General features: G+C 40.1%; 1 protein-coding gene across 2 annotated transcripts in view; it reads left to right on the top strand.

The window, feature by feature from the left end:
- The window catches only part of helz2a (helicase with zinc finger 2a), a 28247-nt gene extending 21083 nt beyond the window's left edge, over positions 1-7164 (top strand). For both annotated transcript variants that reach the window (XM_015364697.2, XM_015364698.2), the window contains 7 exons: positions 31-147; positions 558-750; positions 2303-2437; positions 2898-3107; positions 3918-4074; positions 4471-4638; positions 6150-7164. In XM_015364697.2, the coding sequence (XP_015220183.2) occupies positions 31-147; positions 558-750; positions 2303-2437; positions 2898-3107; positions 3918-4074; positions 4471-4638; positions 6150-6268 (1099 nt within the window). In that variant the 3' untranslated portion in view covers positions 6269-7164. The remainder of the gene's footprint in view (positions 1-30; positions 148-557; positions 751-2302; positions 2438-2897; positions 3108-3917; positions 4075-4470; positions 4639-6149) is intronic.
- Positions 7165-24066: the final 16902 nt, after the last annotated feature.

Below are 24066 nucleotides of genomic sequence, written 5' to 3'. Positions count from 1 at the left end.
CCATGTTTAACTTGAACCATTTTCCTTCAGGTCCATCAGTCTACATCATTTAATAAGGATGCCAGGCAAGCCATACGCAGATCAGATCCTGAGGTTCGATGTAAGAATACGAAGTGGAGACAACCTCACAGATGAAGAAGTAGATACGTATGTGTGTCTGATTCCCTTTACGGTCCTCATCCTGTATCTAATCTTTACCTCCAGTTAATCACTTTGACTTCAAAATCACGTTTAAAATTTAATTGGTTGCTATTCTATTTTTCCTGTCCTCTGTTTTTATATTGGTCATGTTCATCTACAGTGCACAAGGAAGGAAGTTGAAGTGATTGAAATTTTACCCCTTTCTTTTCGGTAGTTTATCAACAGTTGTGCCCCATTTGTTTGTTTCTGATTTTTATTACTGTTGTTTGCTTACATTAAATTAGGGAAACATCTGCATCTTAATTCCATTCATTTTATCATTTGGCGTTTGCTTTTAGCCTCTAGAGTGACCGTTCGTGAATTAATTTTTTGTTTGTTTTTTGTACATGCTGTAAATCGACCTTTTAACTTTCTAGTCACAAAAAAATACTGAACGCGGCCCGTCAGCAGGAGCTGGAGAACCATGATGTCATCCTTTGTACATGCACTGCGGCCTCCAATCCCAACTTTACTCAGAAACTGAACCCGAGGCAGATTTTAATCGACGAGTGTGCCATGGCAACAGAGCCAGAAGCCCTCATACCCTTAGTGGCACACAAGCCGGAAAAGGTCTGTCTTGAAACCCTCACCTTTTAGTAACTTCAGAATTTACAATTTTAATATTTTTCATGTATTTTCATGTATCCATTCGTGTATCTACTGTATGTATTTTAAAAAGGAGCCACAGTCCCAGTTTCTTAGACGGGTTATTAAATCTTGGAATCAAAATACAGTCATTGATGGTATAGAACAATTTTACAAATTTTGAATTAAGCACAAAATCGTGAACTTTGTGAAACTACTGTAGGTCGCCATGTTGTCGCAAACCCCTGGTCTTCATGGGCAAGAGTGAGAGTTCACACGAATTGCGATGTGATGTGGCCCTTCCTGCTCACTAGTCACTGTAATGACTAATGTAATCGATGTATGACTGAATAAGCACAGACTGTGCAGCAGACATTTCACTGCAGAAATCTTACAACATGATCTACAGGCAGAGTTAAGAAGTAAGAAGTATATATCGGCAAAACCATGTCAAAGATTAGAGCAATATTTCTACTGGATTCAAAGAGATGGACATTAAAATGGGTGGACAGTACAGTACTGTCACACAAAGAATGGATTAAAGAGGCTGTATCACAAGTTAAATTTGAAAAGATTTTATATAATTCACAATGGAAACTTAATGAGTATAGGAATGTTTGGGGCCCGTTTGAGACATACAGTACTTGAATGGCACTGGATGTTAAGAATATCAGTAGGAAGTTTTTGAATTTATCTTTTTTTTTTCTTGTTGTGTTTTAATTATGTTTTGTGAAGGTAAGAATTTTGTTTTGACTAATAAGAAAAAATGAGTGAGAGAGTGAGAAAAAGAGACAAAAGAGAGAAAAACAATAATAAAGAAGTCCTCCAAAGTTGGGGGGTGGGTTAGAAAAAAAAGAAATGCCTTCAAAAGCTTTCTTTACAGTGTAATCGAGCCACCTCACCTCACTGAACATTTTGTTACCGTGTTCTGAATTGCAGAATATGGCGAGAGGAAACCTGAAAATTTAATCAAATTGTGATGTAAATTGGGGGTTTTACAAGTTGCTGTGTATGTTTATACTTTCATTTTGGTAAGAAATACACTCAACAATGCTGATTCTTTCTAACCCCGAAATATAAAAATAGCAGTGCAGGTCCCATTTAAGTCAATCATGGAAGATCCTTGCATCAGAATGACTGTTGGGGACCTTGTCTCTGGCTGGATATCCTGGTTTTTTAGAGATTCAAGTGAAAAGGTTTATAACAAACAATGAAAACCTAGCCTTCTTGAGCTCTGTTTCTCTAATATAAAACATATCACATAAACACACATCGACATACTGTACGATGTAAAGTGGTTATCACATATAGTGTGGTCTTCCAACCTTGGTTTACTGGAAAAAAAAACAGTACAATTAAAGGCACCTCCATTATACAAGTAAAAGTAAAAAAGATTTTCTGAAGCAGAGAACTGTTGGGTTTTGATTTGGCTTGAGTCCGTCACAGTCAGCTTTTCATCTGAAGGCAGTCCCACTCAGGAAGACACAGACGAGACTGAATACCTCAGGAGTTGTTGATGATGGCTCTTTCTCTTCAGATCGTGCTACTCGGCGACCACATGCAGCTCAGGCCCATTGTGCACAGCGAGCTACTGAAGAGACTGGGCATGAAGAAGTCACTGTTCGAGCGCTACATGGACAAAGCCCTGATGCTTGACACGCAGTATAGAATGGTACAGGATCTGTTGGAGTTTTATCTCTCAAACTCTTTTCAAACTACCCTTCTTCTGTTGGCTATGTTTAGTATTCTATTTCTATTTCTTGTTTGTGATTAACTAATTTGTGCTATGTCTGCCCTTTGTCTTTAGGTTATGCTGACTCTTATGTGAAATGTTTGAATATATAATTGAAAAAAATATTTGGAGTCTGACGTGAGGTTGAAAAAGTTATGTTTTTTGTTGAACTTTGCTTCACATTGGATCACAGTCACGTTCTTCCACTTGCCTGCTTGGTTTCTTTGCGCTGTTCACAGTTTTAAGTTCCTCTTTTGTAATCAGCTAAAACTCGTTTACCTGGCCATGAGTACAAATGTGTCTAGATAAATGTTCATTCTTGTTCCATTCCAAATACCTATATTTAGGTGTCTATCTCCAAGTACCTGGTACAAAACCGTTTGCTTGTTTCTCCCTACAGCATGAAGATATCTGTGAATTTCCATCCAAGGAGTTTTATCATGGCCTTCTGAAAACTGGCACTAAACGCAAAGGCAGTGTTCTTATGGCAGGCCGGAGAGCCACCTCTATCCTTTTTGGCCACGTGGAAGGGAAGGAGATGAGCCTCATCGTCTCTACTGAGCAGGGGAACGAAAACTCCAAGGCAAACATGGAGGAAGCCGAACAGTGTGTGAGTGTTGCTCTGCGGAAACCAGCATTTCTGCACACGCCAAGAGCTGGTGCCATGAAAGAGATTTTCCAAAACATCTTCTATCAAAGAAGGATGAACTCAACATCCTTATAGTTCAAGGTTAAACAGACAAATGTGTCACAGATATTATTTTAAAAGGGCATTGTGACTTTAGAAGTTTTTTAAAATTATCTATGCTCCCACCAAAACTCTGTAACAGGCAGCGCCTCAGCTAAATCTGTTAATCAGTTGGTTGCTGTGACTACATGCGCCGACTGTAGATCTGTTCCACCTGTGTGTAGTTAATCACTACACCTACCCTGTTGGAAACAGGCTATCTAGGCTCTGCCCTTCTGTCGCTCAGGTGCTCAGTCTCAGTTTCATTCCCTAAGTCTGGCTGTTTCCTGTTTTGTTTACTTTCATATTCCTGATCGTGCTTTGATTTGACTTTTGGATTTTCTCTTGTAACTTTTTCTCCTGTTCACCGGGCTATGAGCTTTGCTTGAGTTTCCAGCTACTGTTTTTGGATTGTTTTACTGCCTTGCCAGCTTTTCTGCTTGCTTTGCCTGCACTCGGGATCTCCGCACTGCCTTGGATACTGGATTATATTACAAATGGGAATTCAACTTGTGTAATGTGTATGGAGGCTTGTATTCTGTTCTTATATTTATACTAGAAACCAAAAAAACTAAATTGGCTTTTTTTTCTCTTGTGTCCTTTCCTGTGTTCTTATAGGCATAAAGACACAATATAAGTACACTGTACAGGCATTTCTGATTTTTGATTCCTTCTTAATTATCTTTTCCCCAGGTCCGTATTGCCAGGCTGTTAACAAAACATTCCAGAATTCAACCTGACCACATTGCTATTCTGACACCGTACAATGCTCAGATATCAAAAATAAATGAGCTCCTTAAGAAAAGTGAAATATACAATGTCACAGTCAGCACCATCATGAAAAGTCAAGGTACTGCAGTCTTTTTTTCTTTTTAATGTCTAGAACTTTAAAGCCCGATCTTGCATTTCACAATAATAATGTGCACTATTTTCCTTTTCCAATATTTGTTTATTGAAATGGCTAGTTGAGAATCTAATTATGTCAGTGATACAATAAGAAGAATCAAATTGAAATGAATATGGGGGGGGGACAACTAGATAAAACTAATCAGATGTGACCCTAAAAAGAAAGGTAATTCTCCCAGCAGTGGCAGCTGACCTTGAGAAGACAGATTTTATCAGGTGAATTGGAGTGATTTGAAATACAATAAGAACACCTACAAAAATGAGATATTCATCACAGCTGAGGCCTATAGGATTTCTTTTCCCTTATCAACCGAAAGCATTTTTGTTTCCGTTTCTCTAGGGAGTGAGTGGCGTTACGTGATTCTCTCTACTGTGCGCTCCTGTCCCTCCTCAGAGCTAGAGACTGAACCTACCAAAGCCTGGCTCACAAAGACTCTGGGGTTTGTCATTGATCCCAACCAAGTCAATGTGGGCATCACTCGGGCTCAGGAAGGATTCTGTGTCATAGGTAAGTGGTACCACAACAACACAGATTAAATTCTGAAGAAAAACACTCTGTTGTCACGGATGTCGGAAGGGGCAAGCCGTGGAATGGCCAGGAGAGCAGTAGAGACCCTATGTGTAGCGTTGAAAGGGGCAACACGGAGGTTTGCCCAGGCTCGCGGGGTCAGACGATGTCGATATAGAAACCTATGCCCTCAGGCTACGGACGTGGGGCAACCTGGTGCTAGGCGGGTCTCACAACATCCATACCCTCAATACCGAGCCAGGAGCAAGGCAGACACAGGAAATAAATAGGCTACACAACAAGACACTCCGGAAAGACATGAATAATCACAGGGAACTAGGAACAGAAGTAGAGCTCCCTCTAGGTGTACAGGGCATGACATCTGTGATGTTCAGCCGTTCCTGTAAAAGACAATATTTCTTCCTTGTTCTATTAAATGCTGAAATATTGACACAAACTTGATCACTGACTAGACTGCAGTGACACCTTGCTTAGCGTGGTTTCTGTGACAGTCCACATGTCCAGAATTGTGCGCCCTGTGTGCTAAACTCAAACTGCTGTGCTTCAGCAAATTCCATTACTTTCGTTAACTGTTAATTTCGCTCTCTCCCTTTGAAACTTAAAGTGGACTTAAAGGTTCTCCTGCTCATGTATACCGCTGAGTGGGATAGTTCCAGTTTATCAGATCCTCTTTACAAAGTTAGAGCAGCTCTAAATCTGACACCAGGTTTCACACAGTGCTGTAGAACTTTCTCCTGTGCACAATCATTGTTGTGAAACATGGCTCAAACCCTTAAAAGCCTTGTTTCTCAATATACCTTTTGATTTATAATTCATTTTATTATTCTTTGTTTTTGACCAATTTACGGTATGATTTTTTTAACATTTCTATTATGTGTTCTATGCCATTTGTATTAAAAAAAATATTGTGCATCTTGGCAATGTACAATTTATGGCTAAAGACAATAAATACAATTTACAATGGTGTGAAACTGCACTGATCAGTCTACAAATTATAATGATGGTGATGTAGATTAAGGACATTGTCTTGGCTAATTTCTACAAGGACTCAGGAAGTTACTTGTTGGGAAACAGGAAGAATACTGGGTGTCCTATTAAAGCAACATAAGGCAGCAGTGAGAAAGGCTTCTCCAGGCTAGTTTGTACTCATTCAGCTCTCTGCTCTTACCTCCTGAAAATGGTTACCTGTTGCACAATCAATATCTTGAATAAATGGAAATGTAGAGTATTTTCTTTTATTTTTTTATAATGAATCACATGACTACACTTTATTCCATGAACCCTGCTCTAAAATAGTCATTCCTTCCCTGCGTATTTATTAACTTGATTTCTTCCACCTCATTTAATGGCTTGTGAATAGGAAATTCTATGTCAACCAATTGACATTAAATGCTAACATGAATTCTGACTTAAATGGCGTTAACACAATTTTTTATTATGTGCTGTATTTGTGGTAAACATCTACATCTTTGCACTCATGTGTTGTACAGGAAACAAAGATTTACTGACCTGCAGTGCACTTTGGAAGAGATTGATAGACCATTACCAGCAGAAGAACTGTGTTATGGATGCAAACGACATCAGAGTACAGAATACCAGTGCTCATTAATCAAGCATTAATCAAGTTCACCAGTAAATCTTTGAAGTATGATGCCTTATGAATCAACAAACAAACTAAATATGTGCTTGTGCCAAGGAAAACATTTATGTCACAGAATTTATGACGGCTATTTCCAGGATAAGCCATCGATGAAGATCCAGGATGAGAATGTTTGAAGTGTATCCCACTCTACACCTGTGGTCCTCAGTTCTTTCCAAAAGGATATTTTTAAGGATAAAGGATACTTTTCAGAGATGATTTTAGACAACACAAAGTAATTTTGGAAAGGCAACTTCATGTAACAGACAAGAACCTTTCTTCCATTATAACTTGGCTCACAATAGAGTTTTCAACTCACACCTGAAGAAGGCTTCACAGCTAAAACGTTGTGTTTTCTCTCTCCTCTTTTCAGCATGGAATAAACCTTTTACTTGTTCCTTTGCAGAGTTTTCAACTCTGACTTGTCAGTTTCATAGTTCACATGCAATATCAGATCTTGTTATTCAGGAACTTGTGCAACTCTGCCTATGTATATAAAAGACTGAGTTTCATTCTAAAATAATGTATCTTATAGTTAGATTTTATCAATAAATAAGGATTTTTGTAAACTATATGTTAGAAAGAAAGCTGTGTATTATTTTTTTACATTTTTTATCTTGAACCAAATAGTGATATTGTCTTATTTTACTCAATAATGTTTTTAAGGCACCTAAGTGTAATACCTGTGATGTTCCTGTCTGGTATATATGCATATATTCTTTTTTCAAAGGAAACAATTTGTTATAATGAACTTAAATGCAAGACCAGTCTTCATCTCTACCTGTATTAAATCAAGTAACTGTTGTAATGTAACTGTTAATTTTTGTGGAGACAAGGACTAAAATAAAGATGTGGTATAATCTGTGGTATAAGGTGTGGTATAATTGCTGAAGCTCAGCTCTGACATCTCTCAGTTTTAGACTGTCTGAATTCTGGGTTCTCTAAGCACAGCTCTGGCACCTCCTTGTTAAACGAAAAATGTGACATCTGCTATTCACCGTTTTAAATGAGGAATTATGACATCCAAGAATCAGATGTGTTTTAGGATGTTTACAGAGTAAATAAAGCAACACTGCAGAGAGGAAAATGGGGTTGTGGGAGGATGCTTGATGGTTTGTAAAATTATAATAATAATAATAATAATAATAATAATAATAATAATAATAATAATAATAATAATAATAATAATAAACTTTATTTTATATAGCACCTTTAAAGGTGCCTTCTCAAAGCGCTTTACGAATGACAACAACAATAAATAAAAAGAATACACAAGATAAAACACAATTACAATATACTGTATAGAGGAGACCATGGATGGTGATACTAAGAAAAGCAGAGGGGTGAAGAATGGAACCAGTTAAGTAAAGGCTTTTATGAAGAAGAGGGTTTTGAGTCTGGATTTGAAGGAGTTTAGAGAAGGTGACTCTCTGATATCCTTGGGGAGAGAGTTCCAGAGCTTGGGGGCATAACAGGAGAAGGCCCTGTCACCCATACAATGTAGACGGGCTTGGGGGACAGTTAGGAGAGCAGACTTAGAAGAGCGAAGGTTGTGAGGTGGGGAGTAGGACGATAATAGTTCAGACAGGTACTGAGGTCCCTGTCTGAAATAGAAGGCTTGCAAGCACCGGAAAAAGAGAAAAAAGAGGTGCTTGTAGGACACCTGCTGACTGCGCCAGAGGTAGAGCCCAGGACAGATCTGGGGCTGAAGAGATGGCCTCAGGAGCAGCAGAATCCAAAACAGAGATTTCAGGGGATGTTGGAAGTTACAGTGGTAAAACAGGTATGTAGTTACAGATGCCAGTGGAAATAAACGGCTCGAGTGAAGAACTCATTTTCTGGGTGAAAACATCAGCCGAGCAGGCAGCGGGCAATAGACAAAACACAGTTCAGGGTCATGATCCGAAAGCAGGGTTTGTAGCCAGGAAGCCGACCGACTGGTGAAAGTGCAAATCAAAACAGTTCTGAAACATAGTCAGGGGTCGAAGCCAGGAGGCGCGGAGACACGGCACAAATGGTAAATCCGAAAAAAAGAGTCTTGGTAGCCAAGCAAGAAAAGGGAAATCTAAAGCCTGCGCCCGAACAAAGCTGACGATGTGTGGAACATGTCTGGCAATTCATCCAGTGAAAAGACAGGAACCTGGGTAACAAAACTCACATGCTTCCGACCGTTTGCACTTCTGATCAATTTGAATTTCACCCACGGCTAATTAATGACATTTCAAAAGATCATCTGTGGCAGGGAACAGGTGTGGATAACATCCAGCGTGGACTCTTTTGCAAGGCTTTTGAAAGGCCGTGGAACATGCTGGAAACTTGACATACTGAAGCTGCATCTAGTATTTTGGAGAAAGATAAAGAGTAAACTAGTACACATCAGTGATTAATTGAACACATATTTTCTACAGCCAGTTTTCCCCACAGCTTACAGTTATAACAATGCTGCATTTACTACACTAAGTGCAGCCATCTAGGGCAGTGGAGCGCACCCAAGTGCAGACGGAGACTCATGCACAGGCAAAGAAAGCAGTCAGGCAGGGTGTTACAGCAAAGAGAGTGTAATATTCAGGATTTACACAAAGTGTATCACACTGAAAAGGAAGCCGGGGTCGAATGGCAGGTACTGTAAGTGAAGAGCTGGCGAGCTGAATGAACAGTGAAACACAGTTCAAGGCTGAAGTAAACAGGCAAGGGTCGAATCTGTGAAACCTCAAACAAAAGTTTGAAAAGCCAGAGCAAGAACAAATAAACCAGAGAGTAATCCAAAACCAAACTCAGTCAAAATCATGAGGTTGCTCACAGAAACCGCAGTTTAGAGAAAACATTGGCTGGGACACTACACATGCTTTTTTCCTTCCTCTGCTAAAGAACTGCCAGCAGCCATATCACCCTGCAACTCACAACTGGCAGCCCCACTGGAGCTCAGTAGGTGTGAGCCTGGTCAGTACCTAGATGGGAGACCTCCTGGGAAAAACTAAGGTTGCTGCTGGAAGAGGTGTTAGTGGGGCCAGCAGGGGGTGCTCACCCTGTGGTCTATGTGGGTCCTAATGCCCCAGTATAGTGACGGGGACACTATACTGTAAACAGGTGCCATCCTTCAGATGAGACATAAAACAGAGGTCCTGACTCTCTGTGGTCATTAAAAATCCCAGGGTGTTTCTCAGAAAGAGTAAGGGTGTAACCCCGGAGTACTGGCCAAATTTTCCATTCCCATACCAATCATGGCCTCCTAATAATCCCCATCTATGAATAGGCTTCTTTGCTCTGTTCTCCTCCCCACTGATAGCTGGTGTGTGGTGAGCGTTCTGGTGCACTATGGCTGCCGTCACATCATCCAGGTTGATGCTGCACACTGGTGGTGGTGATGGAGGGGATCCCCATTACCTGTAAAGCGCTTTGAGTGGAGTGTCCAGAAAAGCGCTATATAAGTGTAAGCAATTATTATTATTTACTGTCTTTATAGCAAGATAAGGCTGCATCAAATGATCTGTAGTTCTCCATACAGCCACAGTGGGGCGATAAAGTCCTGTCAAAGTTAATGAGAGTTTTAGGAATCTGGAATTAGGAAAGGAAATGCTGAAGATATACAGGTGTGCCTCGTTTTTGTGGGACAATATAAGTGCGTAGCTCAGGGAGTCTGAATTTGTATCAACAGCGATGGAGTCCCCCCAACCCCCAAGTGACATCAATTGTAAGTTTTTCCCCACCTAAAACTGAATCGAAATAATCTGGAGAGAAATGTTTCCTTTTATCTCTGGAGGATTGTAACAAATAAAATCTTACTGTAACAAATGTACAGAAAGAATTAGTCCCTCATTAGATGCACAGATACTGTTGTGCTAATCTAGGCTGTTCAAGTTTGTTAGTTATAAACTATAATATTGGTTGTGAATGCCAATGTAGTCATTCATTTTGTTTGTTGTAAATGACTCTCGTTCTCGCCGTAATTTCCGAAAGTTGTAATTCTGTTTATTAATCTTTCATTATACCTAACGTACTGGAACATGACAAGTGATCCTTTACTTGTGTTGCAAACTACAGGTATGTTGTAATGGTTTCAAATTAAAATCAGGTAGTTGCACTGGTAAACGTACATCCTTCTCCAGAAGGACATGCAGTACCTGTACCTATCGGGGTGTTGAGAAAAGGAAGCGCAGAACAGAAGAGGAATATTATTGATCACATAACGGAGCTACGCCAAATCAAGTCATTGTGAAAAAGCATTTGTATTTCATTTGGTTTTGAGTCCATCAGATCAACGTAACTAGCGAGTGGTAGGCATTTTGTAGCTAGACACGTCGACTACATGAGCTGTTTTACTAGAAGTTAATAGATTTCACGTTTCACGGCATTACTTTCAATGTTAAAACACGTTATCCTGTATTTGTCAAATGTGTACTACTTATTCTGTTTTACAAACTGGTTAATAATCAAATTAATTATTCTTAATAGCAAAAACGTTTGGGGTGGGAGTTGAGAACAGTGTCATGGCAAACGGTGATCTGGAGGGGCCTCTTCCCAAGATCTTGCCTAGGGCCCCCCAAAAGCTAGGGCCAGCCCTGTGTGACAGAAGGCCAACAGATGAAGGAGGAACAGGCTGTGATTCATTAAGTTTCCATTAGTGGCTGGGTCTGTGCCCATGTGTGCTTTCCCCAAAGTCTTCAGCCTCAAAGTTTTCCAACAGAGACAGTGAGCCCAAAAACAATTAGTAAGTGCTGAAGTTGAGCACTTGTCCAGACATGACACAATTACCACCCTTTAGGTATTGGCACATAAAGGTGGTGTGAAGGGTTGCTGAGCCAGTTTGGACCAGACTTTGGACAGAGGCGTGAGCAGGAATGCAAACAAGAACCGATAGTGCCATGATAGCTGGAGATCTCATTCTCATAGCTGGAGTATCGGCGTACTCGCAGTTCTCAAACGACCCAGGCTTCTTCCTGATAGCCTGTCGGAGAGGGTCTAGGGATAAAAAGAGCTGAGCCTGTACAGGTGGGCTCTCTCCTCCTCCCCCCCCATGAGCCCCTTGACACCACACGGATGGAGCAAGGGAAGCTGCTTTCTGTGAGACCGGAGAGGAACTAGTAATCCAGGAACCACAGACCGAAAAAGGCGCTGGCAGAAAGACCTCCGGGACAACAGCAAGTCAATCTTCAGCTGCTGATGTGCCATCCTGCCTGAGAGGCTGTAGCTTTTTTGAATTGTGTTGAAACTACATTTGTATACGTGTGTTACTGGTCCTATGCTTCATATCTAATCTGACAGGTGCTCATGCAATGAATCCACACTTTAATGAAAACCTACCTTTCAGGACATTGTTTTCTTTATGACTCTGCTCTTGTGTATCTTAGGCATTCCACTAATAAGGAGTAATACATTAATACATATTTAGAACACTGTGCCTTGATCAACTATGTCAAACTCCTGGGGGGGCCTATTATCTTCAGTAAGCCACTTGAGCTCTTAGTTTCATAGCTGGTGTAATTATTTAATTAACAGTGTCTTTGATTCTTGTAATCAGGTCTGAATGAGTTGTATAGATAACTACTTTTTCTGAAGTGTAGGTTTTCAGTTGAGGAAGAATTTTAGCGTTTACCTCTTTAAAGTGTATAAGATAGTGACTAGTTGGCTTTGAAAAATGCCTTTTTCCCAGCAACAGTATGAAAGAACAATTGCAAGTATATTATTTGACTTTTTGATATTAATGCTACAACACCAGGATCTCTAGCTCATTTCACACCTTTTATTTATATACTTCCTTTTGTCGGTATCCAAGGTAAAACTGCTTCTTAAGAAGAATGTGGTCAATTACAAAGAAATGTTTGTAGAGAGAAAAACAACTCCTAATATGGAAACATAGAATGAGCTTTCCTGTGTGGATTTGCTGTATAAAACTCATTGCATTGATCATCTCGGTAGAGAGGTTACTCACAGATCTGTATGAGAGGCTGCTCTCAAATCTGCATGAATAAAGGACTCTGCTTGACTACACCTAACCTGAGTGAAGAGTTTTCTTCGACAATTTCTAAACTTTTCTTCCACACAGTAAAAGAACTTTAGAAGAATCCTATAAAAGTCTCGCTAAAACTCATTTGATTAACATCTCGGGTTGGACCAAAAGTCGGGGGGACATCACTAGGAACTGAGTTGGACACTTCTGAATGGTCTGGAGTATCATCTGAAGGGAATCATTAACTGTACAATCCTAGTGACTCTATTTACTGCAAACCTCACAACAGGATGCATTTGTCTTGGTGGTTTGCGGATCTGTAGCCATTTAGAGTAAAAGAACAAGTAAAGGTTTGTTCCATGCTGAAAAGAGAAGAAAAGAAACACAACGTTTCAGCTGTAGAGCCTTATTCAGGTGTGATGCACGAAGAAGGCTCCACAGCTGGAATGTTGTTTCTTTTCTTCTCTTTTCAGCATGGAATAAACCTTTCCTTGTTCCTTTGCGGCCTACGCATGCTGGCACAGCTCCCTAGTTCAGCAATTTAGAGTAGTTTAGAGGGGAAATGGACAGTACCTCCATTTAGCTCTCGTTTTTCTGCCTGTTTCACATGTTCTGTTTTTCTGTGCACTTTTTTCTACTGTATCATTTGCATTGCTGGGTGGCTTTAGTTTAATCCCATATTGTTTTCCTAATCTTCCTGTATGAGCCTTCCTGACCCTTTTTTTTTTTTTTTTTTTTTTGCTGACAGTCAGTAGACACCAAAGCAGAATTTTCAGCAGTTAGCCCCATCAAGAGTTATGCTGTAAGTACAGATTAGGTCATTACATGCAGATTTTAATTCTGGTCTTACTCTGCTCTCTGCCTACTTACTCTTCAGATGGACTTCTGTAGAATGCATTGCTAAACCGTAGCTGGAAAAAGTCAAATCTGCAGCCTGGACACAGTTCATTTACCACTGAAATTTAAAAGGCAAACGACCATGGAGTAAAATTTCCTCTCAGGTTTCCAAAATCAAAATAAATATAAAAAAAAAATTACAAGGGAAGAATTTCCTTGAAAATATTCCCACTGTGCATCTGCTACGTTAAATAAATCTGAGTTGCTCCGAGCCAGAGAACAATTTTGGCTAAAAATATTGACCGAGCCTGCTTGTGCTGAGGAAGTGGTTTCACAGATGAATTGCTGTCTTGTAACTTATTTACCTTATTCTTATTCTTAGTAACTGCAAATGAAATAGCGGACAAGCTCTTCTGTTAGTTTAGGTGTTTTTATAGCTGCTTTCAGGATATTTATAAAGTCTATGGAAACGAGTAATACACAATGACTTAATGTGGCTAAACGGTAACATTTGTTGAGTGCTAAAGCATAGTGCAGCCTTTTCTCTTCAAACTGATAGATTCTCTAAATTATAATTTCTGTAAAAAGAAACGGGTTGTGTCCTGCATCCCTTGTTTTTCTGTTTTTGCATAAACCAGGCTTGACAATTGTGGAAGGCTCAGGACTGATTCATTCCACAAAAATGTAATCGATGTGGAAAATGCCAGAAACATCCTTCTTAATGTTCATGCTGAAATATGCCTGGGAAGGGAAGTAAAACAGAGCGAGGTGAGATCATGGCCAGAGCATGGAGAGCCACACTCTCTGTGGAAACCCTGAGAAACTAAAGGAAATGAATGCCTTAGGCACAGTCAAGTGGTGGGAAATCTCCAAATGTACTGTGACTGATGCATTTTCATATTGGTTTACCTGATACTCATTCCCCAAGGCAATCATGTTCTATGTCTTGCGTAAGAAGTGTACTCTGGGCTATAGACATTTGTCCTAACGGCTACTATGGTGCTTGTCGGGGTTTGGAGATTTGGGGAAAGTTGTGGGAAGGATGCTGCCTGGGATGCCGATTTGTATGCTGTTACACAGAGAGCTGTGAAGTCTGCTGACTCGCAGGTTTGTGATGGCACTGCAGTCACGATGGTCAGTGCGAATGTCTCACAGTGCCCACGTCCTGAGTTCTGTTCCTGTGAAGATGATATGAGCCTTTTGTTTACAGGTACTGGGTTTTTCTCCCTTTTCCCAGAGATATGCTGGATAGCATATATTGGCAGATTTAAACTCCCTACAGGTGTTTAATTCCTGATCTCCATAAGGGACAGAGCCCTACTTCTATAGTGATTTTTTTTTTGTGTGTGCCCTGTAGTGGTTATGCGCTGCATTTTGGGGTTTACAAAGGGTTGTGAAGGTAGAATAGCCCTGTATTCAATGTATTTGTGACTTTACATTCATCCATTTTCAATCTGCTAAAGACAATCACACCTGGGGCAATTTTCCCAAAAGCCAATAAACCTACCAGTATGTCTGTGGACTGCGGGAAGAAACTGGAGCACTCTGAGCCAACCCCTGACATACAAGCTCCTAAAAGATGGCACCCCAGAGTTGCAGGGCAACAATGTCAACCATTGCGCCACTATGCCATCCCTCTAACTTTATAGCAGTAAACAGATTAGGTAAAACTCTTATCTGAGAAACAAATGACTTTAATTTCACCTCCTATAAATCACATTCTGTGAGAGGCCCGGGTGGATAAAGCACATAAAACACATTTGACTATATTCACTTGCCTTGTGATCTTTTCTAATGCTTTTATGCTTTTTTTTTTAAGGGTGGCAGTACATTTACAAGCCCTGCTGTTTGGAATCCTTTTCCAGCTGGATTTAAACTTGCTGCAGGTGCTAGCTGGGTGGCCCAGTGGTCTTGTTTAATGGCTTTTCCCAAGAACACTCTTGACTTAACTCTCCTCTCTGCTACCGAAAATCTGTTACCATGAAGAGGTTTCTGACAGTTGCTATGCTAGAAATAAGATGTAAAACCAAGGTCCTGCTGTCAGCAGTAATTGATGCCATAATTCACCCACAGTCTCTACAAGACACTTAAAAGCAACTGCTACTGTACATTATTATTATTATTATTATTATTATTATTATTATTATTATTATACTCTTCAGATGACCTCCAGCTCCTCAAGGGTAGTTTGCAATTATTCTCCATAATGCTACACAACCTTGTCAATATCCTTCTGCTTCTTTAATTATCACCATGTAAGTATATACTGTGCATGTATCTAGATGGACTGCTGTTACTGGCTGTCCAAAGTTAGTGATTCTGATAAAAAAAACACCTTTGTTTGTGGGAAAACCCTTATTTTTCTTGAATTCATGCATTGCAGGTTGATGGAGTACACTGTTCCTTCTTCATCTCAGAGCACATCTTTAACAGACTGATACTGTATATTAATTTTGAAGTTGCTCGTAACATCTGTTTTCTGTCTTGTGTGCAGAATTCATATTCTAGTCCAGAGTGTTATACAAGTGCACCCCTTTGGCTCTGATACTTAAGAGAGGTTTTCTGCTCTTAATCTCGGCCTGCCTCTCATTAAAAATGCTTTACGTACATACTATTGTAACAGACAAATACAGTAAGTTCTGGAGCCTGAGATGAAGTTTAAACTGAGTTTATTGCGTTCAAGGAACAATAAGATCAAAGTATTGTTCAGAAAATATACCGTAGGTACAAAACTTCCAGTTTATATAGCAAACTTAAGCTGTTTCTGACGCAAATTTTTACCATGGTATAGTGGGGAGGTCACCTGTGTTTGGACATTTCCAAGACCTTGACCACTTTGAATGGCCTTGTTTTATCTCTCCTTAGTTAGGGGGTTTCTCTTGCACTTGGAATCTCTTAACTCCCATCATTGGCATACAGTAAGTCAAAGGTGCTTAAGCATGGAATGTCTTGTCACAAGAAGTCTTTGTGCAGAAAGAAATCACTTAACCCCTTTTTCACATCTTGTCTCTTCCCTCAGTGCCAACTTAGAAGATCAAATGTTAATTCTTCTTTGCTTGTCTACCTTTTTTATCCATGGATCTCAGCTTGTCCACCCTTGGAGCATCCCAAAGGAAATGACTTCAATCGCATGGATGGGTAGCTTGTTCCAGACACCCTCAACCCTGCTTTCAATTCTGAATTCAGCCCTGAATTTCCCTGGTTTTCCTGAAGCTATTGGACTAGATTGACAGTGCTTTTCGAGGTGTTGAGTGCTCGTGCCATACACAATTATATTTTACTGTTCAAGACTCAAGACGTTCAGTTTTTGCATTTAACATTCCCTTAATGCCAGGAATTAAAATGGTGACTCTTATTCACATTGATTGATTGATCAATGTCTTCCTTGTGAAAAGGATGACCATAGTTCCACAGTGTTCTGGACAAGTCCCTTCCAAATACATTCACTTCACTCAATTAAACCTAGCAGTCCAGATTCAGACAATCTTTAGCCACTGAAGGCAGACATTCATAGAATATGACAACCAGGCCTGAGGACCATGGTGTGTACACCTGCTTCATCTTGTGAATGAGTATCTGGTTTAACATAGATCTTACTGTACTTAGGTTTCTTAATAGCAATGGAGAATATTCCCCAAGGCTTTTTAGGAGCTCCTGGTTTATTCCCTACTAAATGTATCTGTCAGCACAGGACTGTCAGAATGCTACAGTATGTGGAGCTGTTGCCTGACATCATTGATTGACCCTACACAAGGATGTACGTCTTACTGTTGACCCTGGTGTTTCCTGTGAGAACCCTATGGGACTTTCACACATCCAGATAGAATGCTCGGAATCTAGGTGTCATTTCCTTTCAACTAAACATCTTGGCTGTCTGTTCTCTCCTTGCTGGAGACCCGAGAGCCTGCATAACTATCCACATCTGGTTTGCAGCTGAGGAAAAAGAAATATTTTAAGAAGCATTATGAACAGAAATAAGTGTTATGAAAGCTTTAGGAGTTCTTTGACTTTACAGTAATAGGTTTGCTTCTTCCTGTAACAGCTGAGTAACTTTTAGCTTAAAGGATTTGTTTCTGCGGAGAATGCTGAACATGAACAATATCAAAATTCATCCTTTAATGCCTTTGATTTTGACAGGTCATTTTGTACACTGTAGGCTTTTTATGTCTTCCAGCTATAAGAGGTACAGACTACCCTATAATGTTCTTGTATTGCAAAGTTGGTAGAGCTCTCGAAAAAACTGTCAGAGAGCTTGATCCTGCCTAGCCTGAATCTGACAGGTTTTATGGGTCACCCTTAAAATAACTCATTTCTACTTGTTTGAGGAAAAGAAATCAAATTGTGGACTTAAAATGGTGATTTGGTCAATTAAATAGCTTGGAGAGCATTTGAAATGAAAATAGCCACACCTTGCAGCACTCAGTGAGTGCAACCAGCCTAATTAATTAACGTTGTAATATAGATGTTCAATTAGTAAGGTTAGTGTTGGTTCAAAAGGCTTGTCCTGAAGAACCACTCAAGGTCAAGAATATGATAACTGTGCAGTATGTGCTTCCAGTGAACAAAATCGGCTAAATGTGGACTATGTGTCTATCCAGGCACTTCTTTATTCAATATTTGCTTGGATTAAAGAGCTCTGCACAACTCATGTAGGAAATACCAGAAAGCAGTGCAGTGTTTTCCACTTAAATCCAAATTACATCCTTGATTAATCATGAATAGTTTTTTTTTCTGAGCTGATGATAATGATTTGAATCTGGAATGGCACTGTTTGGATTAAAAATGTGGGTTTGTAACACGATGTGGTGGTGAATCAATCTTTTTCGACTAATCTCATTCTGAAATATATAGAAGAGGTGTCAACGAGCTGCCTGTAGTTCCCAGCGAGGTGAGAGACGTCTATTAAAAAATCTTGTTCAATAACTGCTCGCAAACAAGGATTGTAAAGAGTCAAACAACCTTTCTTCTACTTAAATTATTTCAATAACTATGGAGTAAATGTATAATACGATTTTGCCATTCTTAGTTATAACACATTACATTATTTATTCATTAAAGATTCTCACATACACTTTCCAACTCCACATGCTGCTTATTGCCGTAAATATTATATAGAATAACTGACAGGCATTTTAAACATGAGTATTTAAGTAGGTCTTTATGCCCTAATAAAATATGGATAGGATACGATAATACCTTATTTCACTTCTCAGAAATTTGTCTTGCATCAGAGCACATATGTTTTACACACAGAGAAACTTTCGAAACATACAGTAGTCAGTGCAAATAAACATTACAAATAGATATAAAGTTACATAATACACCAACTCATTCGTAATCATTTTACACCACTCCTACAAGAATCCACATACAGCATCACCAGAACCCTGTATATTTACTCCCCCTAGAATTACCCTAAATCCATATGATTGCACATTACCCTTTCATTTTTGTACATAATCCTCTGATTGCACCTGCCCATAAACCATTACTCCTTTGCTGTGAATTAATTAATTGATTCACTCATTTGATTAAGAATGGGATAAATTAGTTCCTCATTTTGTTTGAAGGGCATCATTCCACATCTTTTTCAAGTCCTGCATCACAGTCAGCTCCTGTTGTATCTGTGGTATGTTTGTAGTATGTATTTTTTTTAACCTTGTCAATTTCCAGTAACCGCTTTATACTGTACAGTGTTATATTAGACTGTGAAGTTTGGACATGGGCGGAGAAGAACTTCACAAAGCCACAGAGCAGAATTCACCATGCAGTTAGGGTTCGAGTCCTCCCAGTTTCCTGCTGCCTTTGACTGGAACTACTGCTTTTCAAAAGAGGTATTGAGCCAATCGGTGTTTTTACTGGGTGAATTGTGTCCAGAAACACACTGTTGTGCAAATATATTGAACATTTTGCATTGTTCTTTCCATTCACTCACTTTCTTTCCTTCTGTTATAACAGTTCTTGGTATTCTCAATTCCATGGTGGTCTTCTCAGGTTGTTAGCTAGGTTGATTTAAACTAGCAGGTAATCCTGCTAAGACTTTATTTTGGAGCATGGAAAGTAGCCTATGGAGAATCAAATTGTTTATGACAAGGAACATCTGGAATAAGTCAAATAGATCGGTTTGGTTTAACGGATAGATCAGCTATTCCAAAATTTCATTTTGGCTGCTCATGTGCAGTTTATATTGAATTATTGTGATTGTGCTTTCGACAAAGCTGAGCAATGTGAAATTAAGATGGCTGAATAACAACCTCGCACAGCTCTTTCCTCTACACTAAGATGTATTAACAAATTCAAAGTCTTGTGTGACTTGTTGACCTGTTTTCATTTTCTACTTCAACATGATAACACATTGTACTGTGTACATTAATGTACATTGACTTAATGCATTTTAGAGCCGCTTGAGCTACCCGCTTATCTGCTTTTAAATGGAAATCAGAAACGTTTTGCAGTCTTCTGGATGGTTTAACAAGTAAGGGCACCTATTTGGTGTGCAATTAGCCCTATAGAGTGAGATGCATCACCTGACCAACTGACACAAGCATTGGGTTGACCCCCGGTCAGATAGTTTCCTCAGCTGTCTGTTTAACATTAACCCACGTGATCTACGGGATACCTGTGATTTTACAACCTTGTCAGTGAGATGGTATTGCTCTTCCCATTTATGTGGGAACTGAGACTCCAGGTGTAAAAAAGTCTGGACAACACTGTCAGTGTGTATTTCAGAAGTCATGCACAGTTCTTTTACTTAATCACCATGATATATAGATTGTAGCGGTAAAAAATCTTCAAAGAGGAAGGTGATGGGAAGGGAGGGTGATAGATACTGATATTAAAGAAAAGCTGTTTTGGAGTGGCAAATCAAAACCACTTTTTATTTTGTAGAACATTCCCATGTTTTCCTTTCCATTTTCTGAATTCCATTTTAAAGTTTTGGGGGGGACAAACTGACACTCACAAATCCCAGTTTAAAAGCTTATATGGCACAGGTCAAGTCTGAATAACAATCAAAAAGAATTGAATAAAGAAAAATGTTTTTGTTGGTGCCACCTCAAGTACTTAAGAGATGATCGTTCTCCGACGATGACGGTTGTCCATGGTGTCCGACGATGATGGTTGACGGTACTTCGTGCAGCCCATCTGTTTGGAAGATGAGGTGCGTGAAGAAACCTGTGCAGGAGAGCTTTTTAAAGTGGGAAAGACGTTGCACTGGGGCAGCCCCACTCTCTCGACCTCAGAAGCCTGGGTTCACTGTACGAGTAGTCATCATGACTGGAGACTTCCTTGGTTGCAGTGGATGGCCTTTCTGTGCCTTGTCATGCCCTTTGCTTTTCACAGAGCGTTGCAACAGTCCCATCACTATACTGGGGCGTTAGGACCCACACAGACCGCAGGGTGAGCACTCCCTGCTGACCCTACTAACACCTCTCCCAGCAGCAGCCTTAGTTTTTCCCCAGGAGGTCTCCCATCCAGGTACTGACCAGGCTCACATCTGCTGAGCTGCAGTGGGTTGCCAGTTGTAAGCTGCAAAAACAAGTGATCACGTGCAATTAAACACTCTACTTCTGCCTTCTACAAAAGGTGTGCCAATGAGGAGTACTGTATTAATGCCCTTTGGGGGGGGAAAAACTTTTATTTTAAGGTATTCCAGGTTTTAATTTTTTATAAATCTTTTCTAGCTGGAGTCAGTTCTAGAATGATGAGATCCTCAGATTCAGTAATGAAGGGAAAATGTCATTCTATTGTTTCTTGAAAGATTCAGGGGAATCTCCTCCAGCCTAACTGGGCAGCATACAAAGGTACTCTGACATTTGTAGTGGCCAAATGCACTATTTATAAACTTTTCTTAACAAGAAAAACAGTTCTGGCGAATTTATTGTGAGTTAGATACACTGGTATTTTCAAAGATTTTCCTGGAGCAAAATTTGTAATCATTTTCATTTCATTCGAATGTTGACAACAAACCATTTCCTTATGTGTTTATTTGCAGTAAAATATTGTTCCATCATACACTGTGATTTTTGAGACAAAGTACAGATGTCACAGAAAACAGATGTCTACCATGTGCCTATTACTAAGGTCATAGTGCTTCCAGTAAATGATGTGAAAGCACATGTTACCTGTTACCTGAATTAAAGCGAGCTTCTTTATGGGGGATTTCTGAAAGTTGGAACTTTCTTCCTCAGTCAATGTATTTCCAGGCTATTTCAATCTTATCACGTATGTAAAAGCAAAATAGAAGTCTTTTGGAGAGTATTAACTATTATTCTCTTGCTCTCCTTTTACTAATAACTTAGAAAAGCAAGAAAACTTGCTAGTGAGCTTTGATAGCAACAGAACAGAATTAGAAATGGTAAAAAAATACATTTATTTACAATATTGAGTCAATGGACAAATAAGCGAAACACTGTTGTGCTCGTGTAGAAAAGCTCAAGTACTTTGGCACAGACTGGAAAATTCCTGTTTTCTGTCCCGCTGTGCGTGTGGCTGTTAAGTCGAAAAATGAGGCATAACTGAAACAACAAGGTGCTTCATAGGTTTTTCTTTCTCATTCCTGTGAATCACAGGTCTGCTGGCCTCATGGACAGTCTCACACTCACTGAAATCAAAGATTTTAACAGAGTTCAGAAATTGGCATTGGTCGTGAACAGGATTTGGCTTACCCCCATTAATAAACTCATTGATGTTTCACTTACTGGAACAATGAGTCAAACAGGAAATATTTTTAAACTGTCAAGTGATCCATTTACAAACTCTCCAGTATGTTAATATGGGACTGTAAATTTGCTATGTATTTAATGGAGGGCAGAGTCAAGTTATAACTAATTAATCATTATGTTTTATAATAACTGTTTGCCAATATATACTAGTTTGCTATTAATTTCACCTAACATCATAATTTGTCTGTACTTCAATCTCAGGCATGAAAGTAGGTTTGTCTCCTTACTGCCTGAACAATATAAGCTGATAACTCACAGTGAAAAAGCTTCTACAGTTCGCTCCTTGTGAAAAGGTCTCTACAGCTGGGCTGAATGTTATACATCCACTGTCCTTTATAAGTGCTTCTTCAACTTCTGCACCTGCTGTTGATGTTACCGGATTGCTTCTGGTGTGATCAGTTGTCTATAACATTGAATATAATATTCTAAATCTATAACTTACTATAAAGAATATTGTAACACAACGGGGGCTCAGGCGGGCGCCCTTGCCGCATTAGGTCGGCCCCCCACCGTCGGGGGCTTGAACCCGGGACTCCCGCGTCACTCTGCAGGGACCCAGCCCGGTGAGCTAAAGAGAGATCTCTTTACAGCCCAGTAGCTGTAGTCCTGTTATCGCAGGGAAGGGCGGTGACATCACCTGCTCTGGTAAGCCGGCTCTTGCACAGTACCTGTCGGCCGTAAGCGTTACAATATAAAATGCAGAATTTCTCTGTCCGATCTGTGGTGAAGTGGGGTTGTCACATCAGTGAGCACTTTTTACTGTGTAGTGTTTTCAGATTCTTTGGGAAGAAGTGTGTCTTACAAATACAGTTAATTACTTGTTACGATGTAGTAATGGGGGAGGAAAACTAGGGTACCATAGGGTCTATAGGATATACTGTATCTTTATTAATGGTTGGCCAACACTGAGACTGCTGGGTGTACCCCATTATGAGCCATCTGCATGCCTGATGTTCAACATCTGCTTCCTATATTCCTATAAATAATCTGAATGTCTAATAAAAAGGACAGCATAAGTATACAAAAATTGTAATCATTTACTTAAAGCAGAAAACAGGGTAATGGCAACACAGCTTGTGATTTAATTTGCTTTAGGGAGGGAAGAAGTACTCCTCCCATGTTTTGGAAAAGCTAGTCCCACACCTCTCGGAACGCACAATGGCTCTTTTTCCAAGGACCCTCGTTACAAACGATCATTACAAAACCGCTCGACATTCGGCTGCCAGCCCTGGCTGCCTGAGTGGCTTGGCTGAGCGTTGGAAAGGAATGCGCGAGGCGAGATGAGAAGCTCGTGGAGGGTGAGCCAGGCTGTGGCCGGGCAGGTTGGGGGAATGTGGGTTTCGCTGGGGTCAACTGCGGCCAGGAGCAGGAATTCCAGGGCTGCAGCACAACAAGTCAGAAATACTCAGGAGCTTCCATAACAAGAAACATCAGAAAAGCACTTCTGAAGGTGTACAAAGAGGTTCCCGTCTTTTGGAAAAGACGTTAAACCGAGGTCCTGACTCTCAGTGGTCATTAAAGATCCCCGGGCATTTCTTGATAAGAGTAGGGAGTTATCCTGGAGTCCGGGCCAAATTTCCCCCCTCGGCCTTTACCGTGGCCTCCAATGTATGATTGGCTTGCACTTGCCCTGCGATGGACTGGCGTCCTATCCAGGGTGTACCCTGCCTTGCGCTCGTTGCTTGCCAGGTAGGCTCCGGCTTCCAGCGACACCATATGGTATAAAGCGGTTTGGCAAATGACATGACAAAGTGATTCCAGCGTGTCTGGCGTTAATCTTCCAAACTCTTTTTGTCAAGGACCAATTTACATTACGGGGTGTGCTATGCAAGGCAGGCAGTAACTCAGTGTGGGCATAAAATAAGTGGCTGCAACCTATTAGATGCAAGTCATGAACTGCCACTGAACCTACCGAACAGCCTTGGCTGGCATAGTGTTTCCTGTTTACCATGCTCTTCTGACTAGGGTGCCAACACTCACTGGATTTATACCAGAAGGATTATGCACTAGGCTTAAAATCCCAAATCAAATCAAAATGCACAATTTTCATTCAAAAAGCTATTTACATTATACACCATTCCTAAAAATTGACCAACAGGTCCATGTAAACTTTATCAGAGCTGATTGATCCATTATTGCAGCCATTCTGGTCACTGCTTGGCAGTGTTCATTTTGCATTCTTCTAGATCTAGAGGGAGAACAATCCTATTGTCTGGCAACCTCCTTGGACAGTGTCTAATGACCACTACTGATTCCTGGAC

The sequence above is a fragment of the Lepisosteus oculatus genome, chromosome 16 (assembly GCF_040954835.1).
Source record: "Lepisosteus oculatus isolate fLepOcu1 chromosome 16, fLepOcu1.hap2, whole genome shotgun sequence".
Taxonomy (NCBI): Eukaryota; Metazoa; Chordata; class Actinopteri; order Semionotiformes; family Lepisosteidae; genus Lepisosteus; species Lepisosteus oculatus.
Note: the sequence above shows the minus strand (reverse complement) of the source record. Positions and strands in the feature narration are given on the sequence as shown.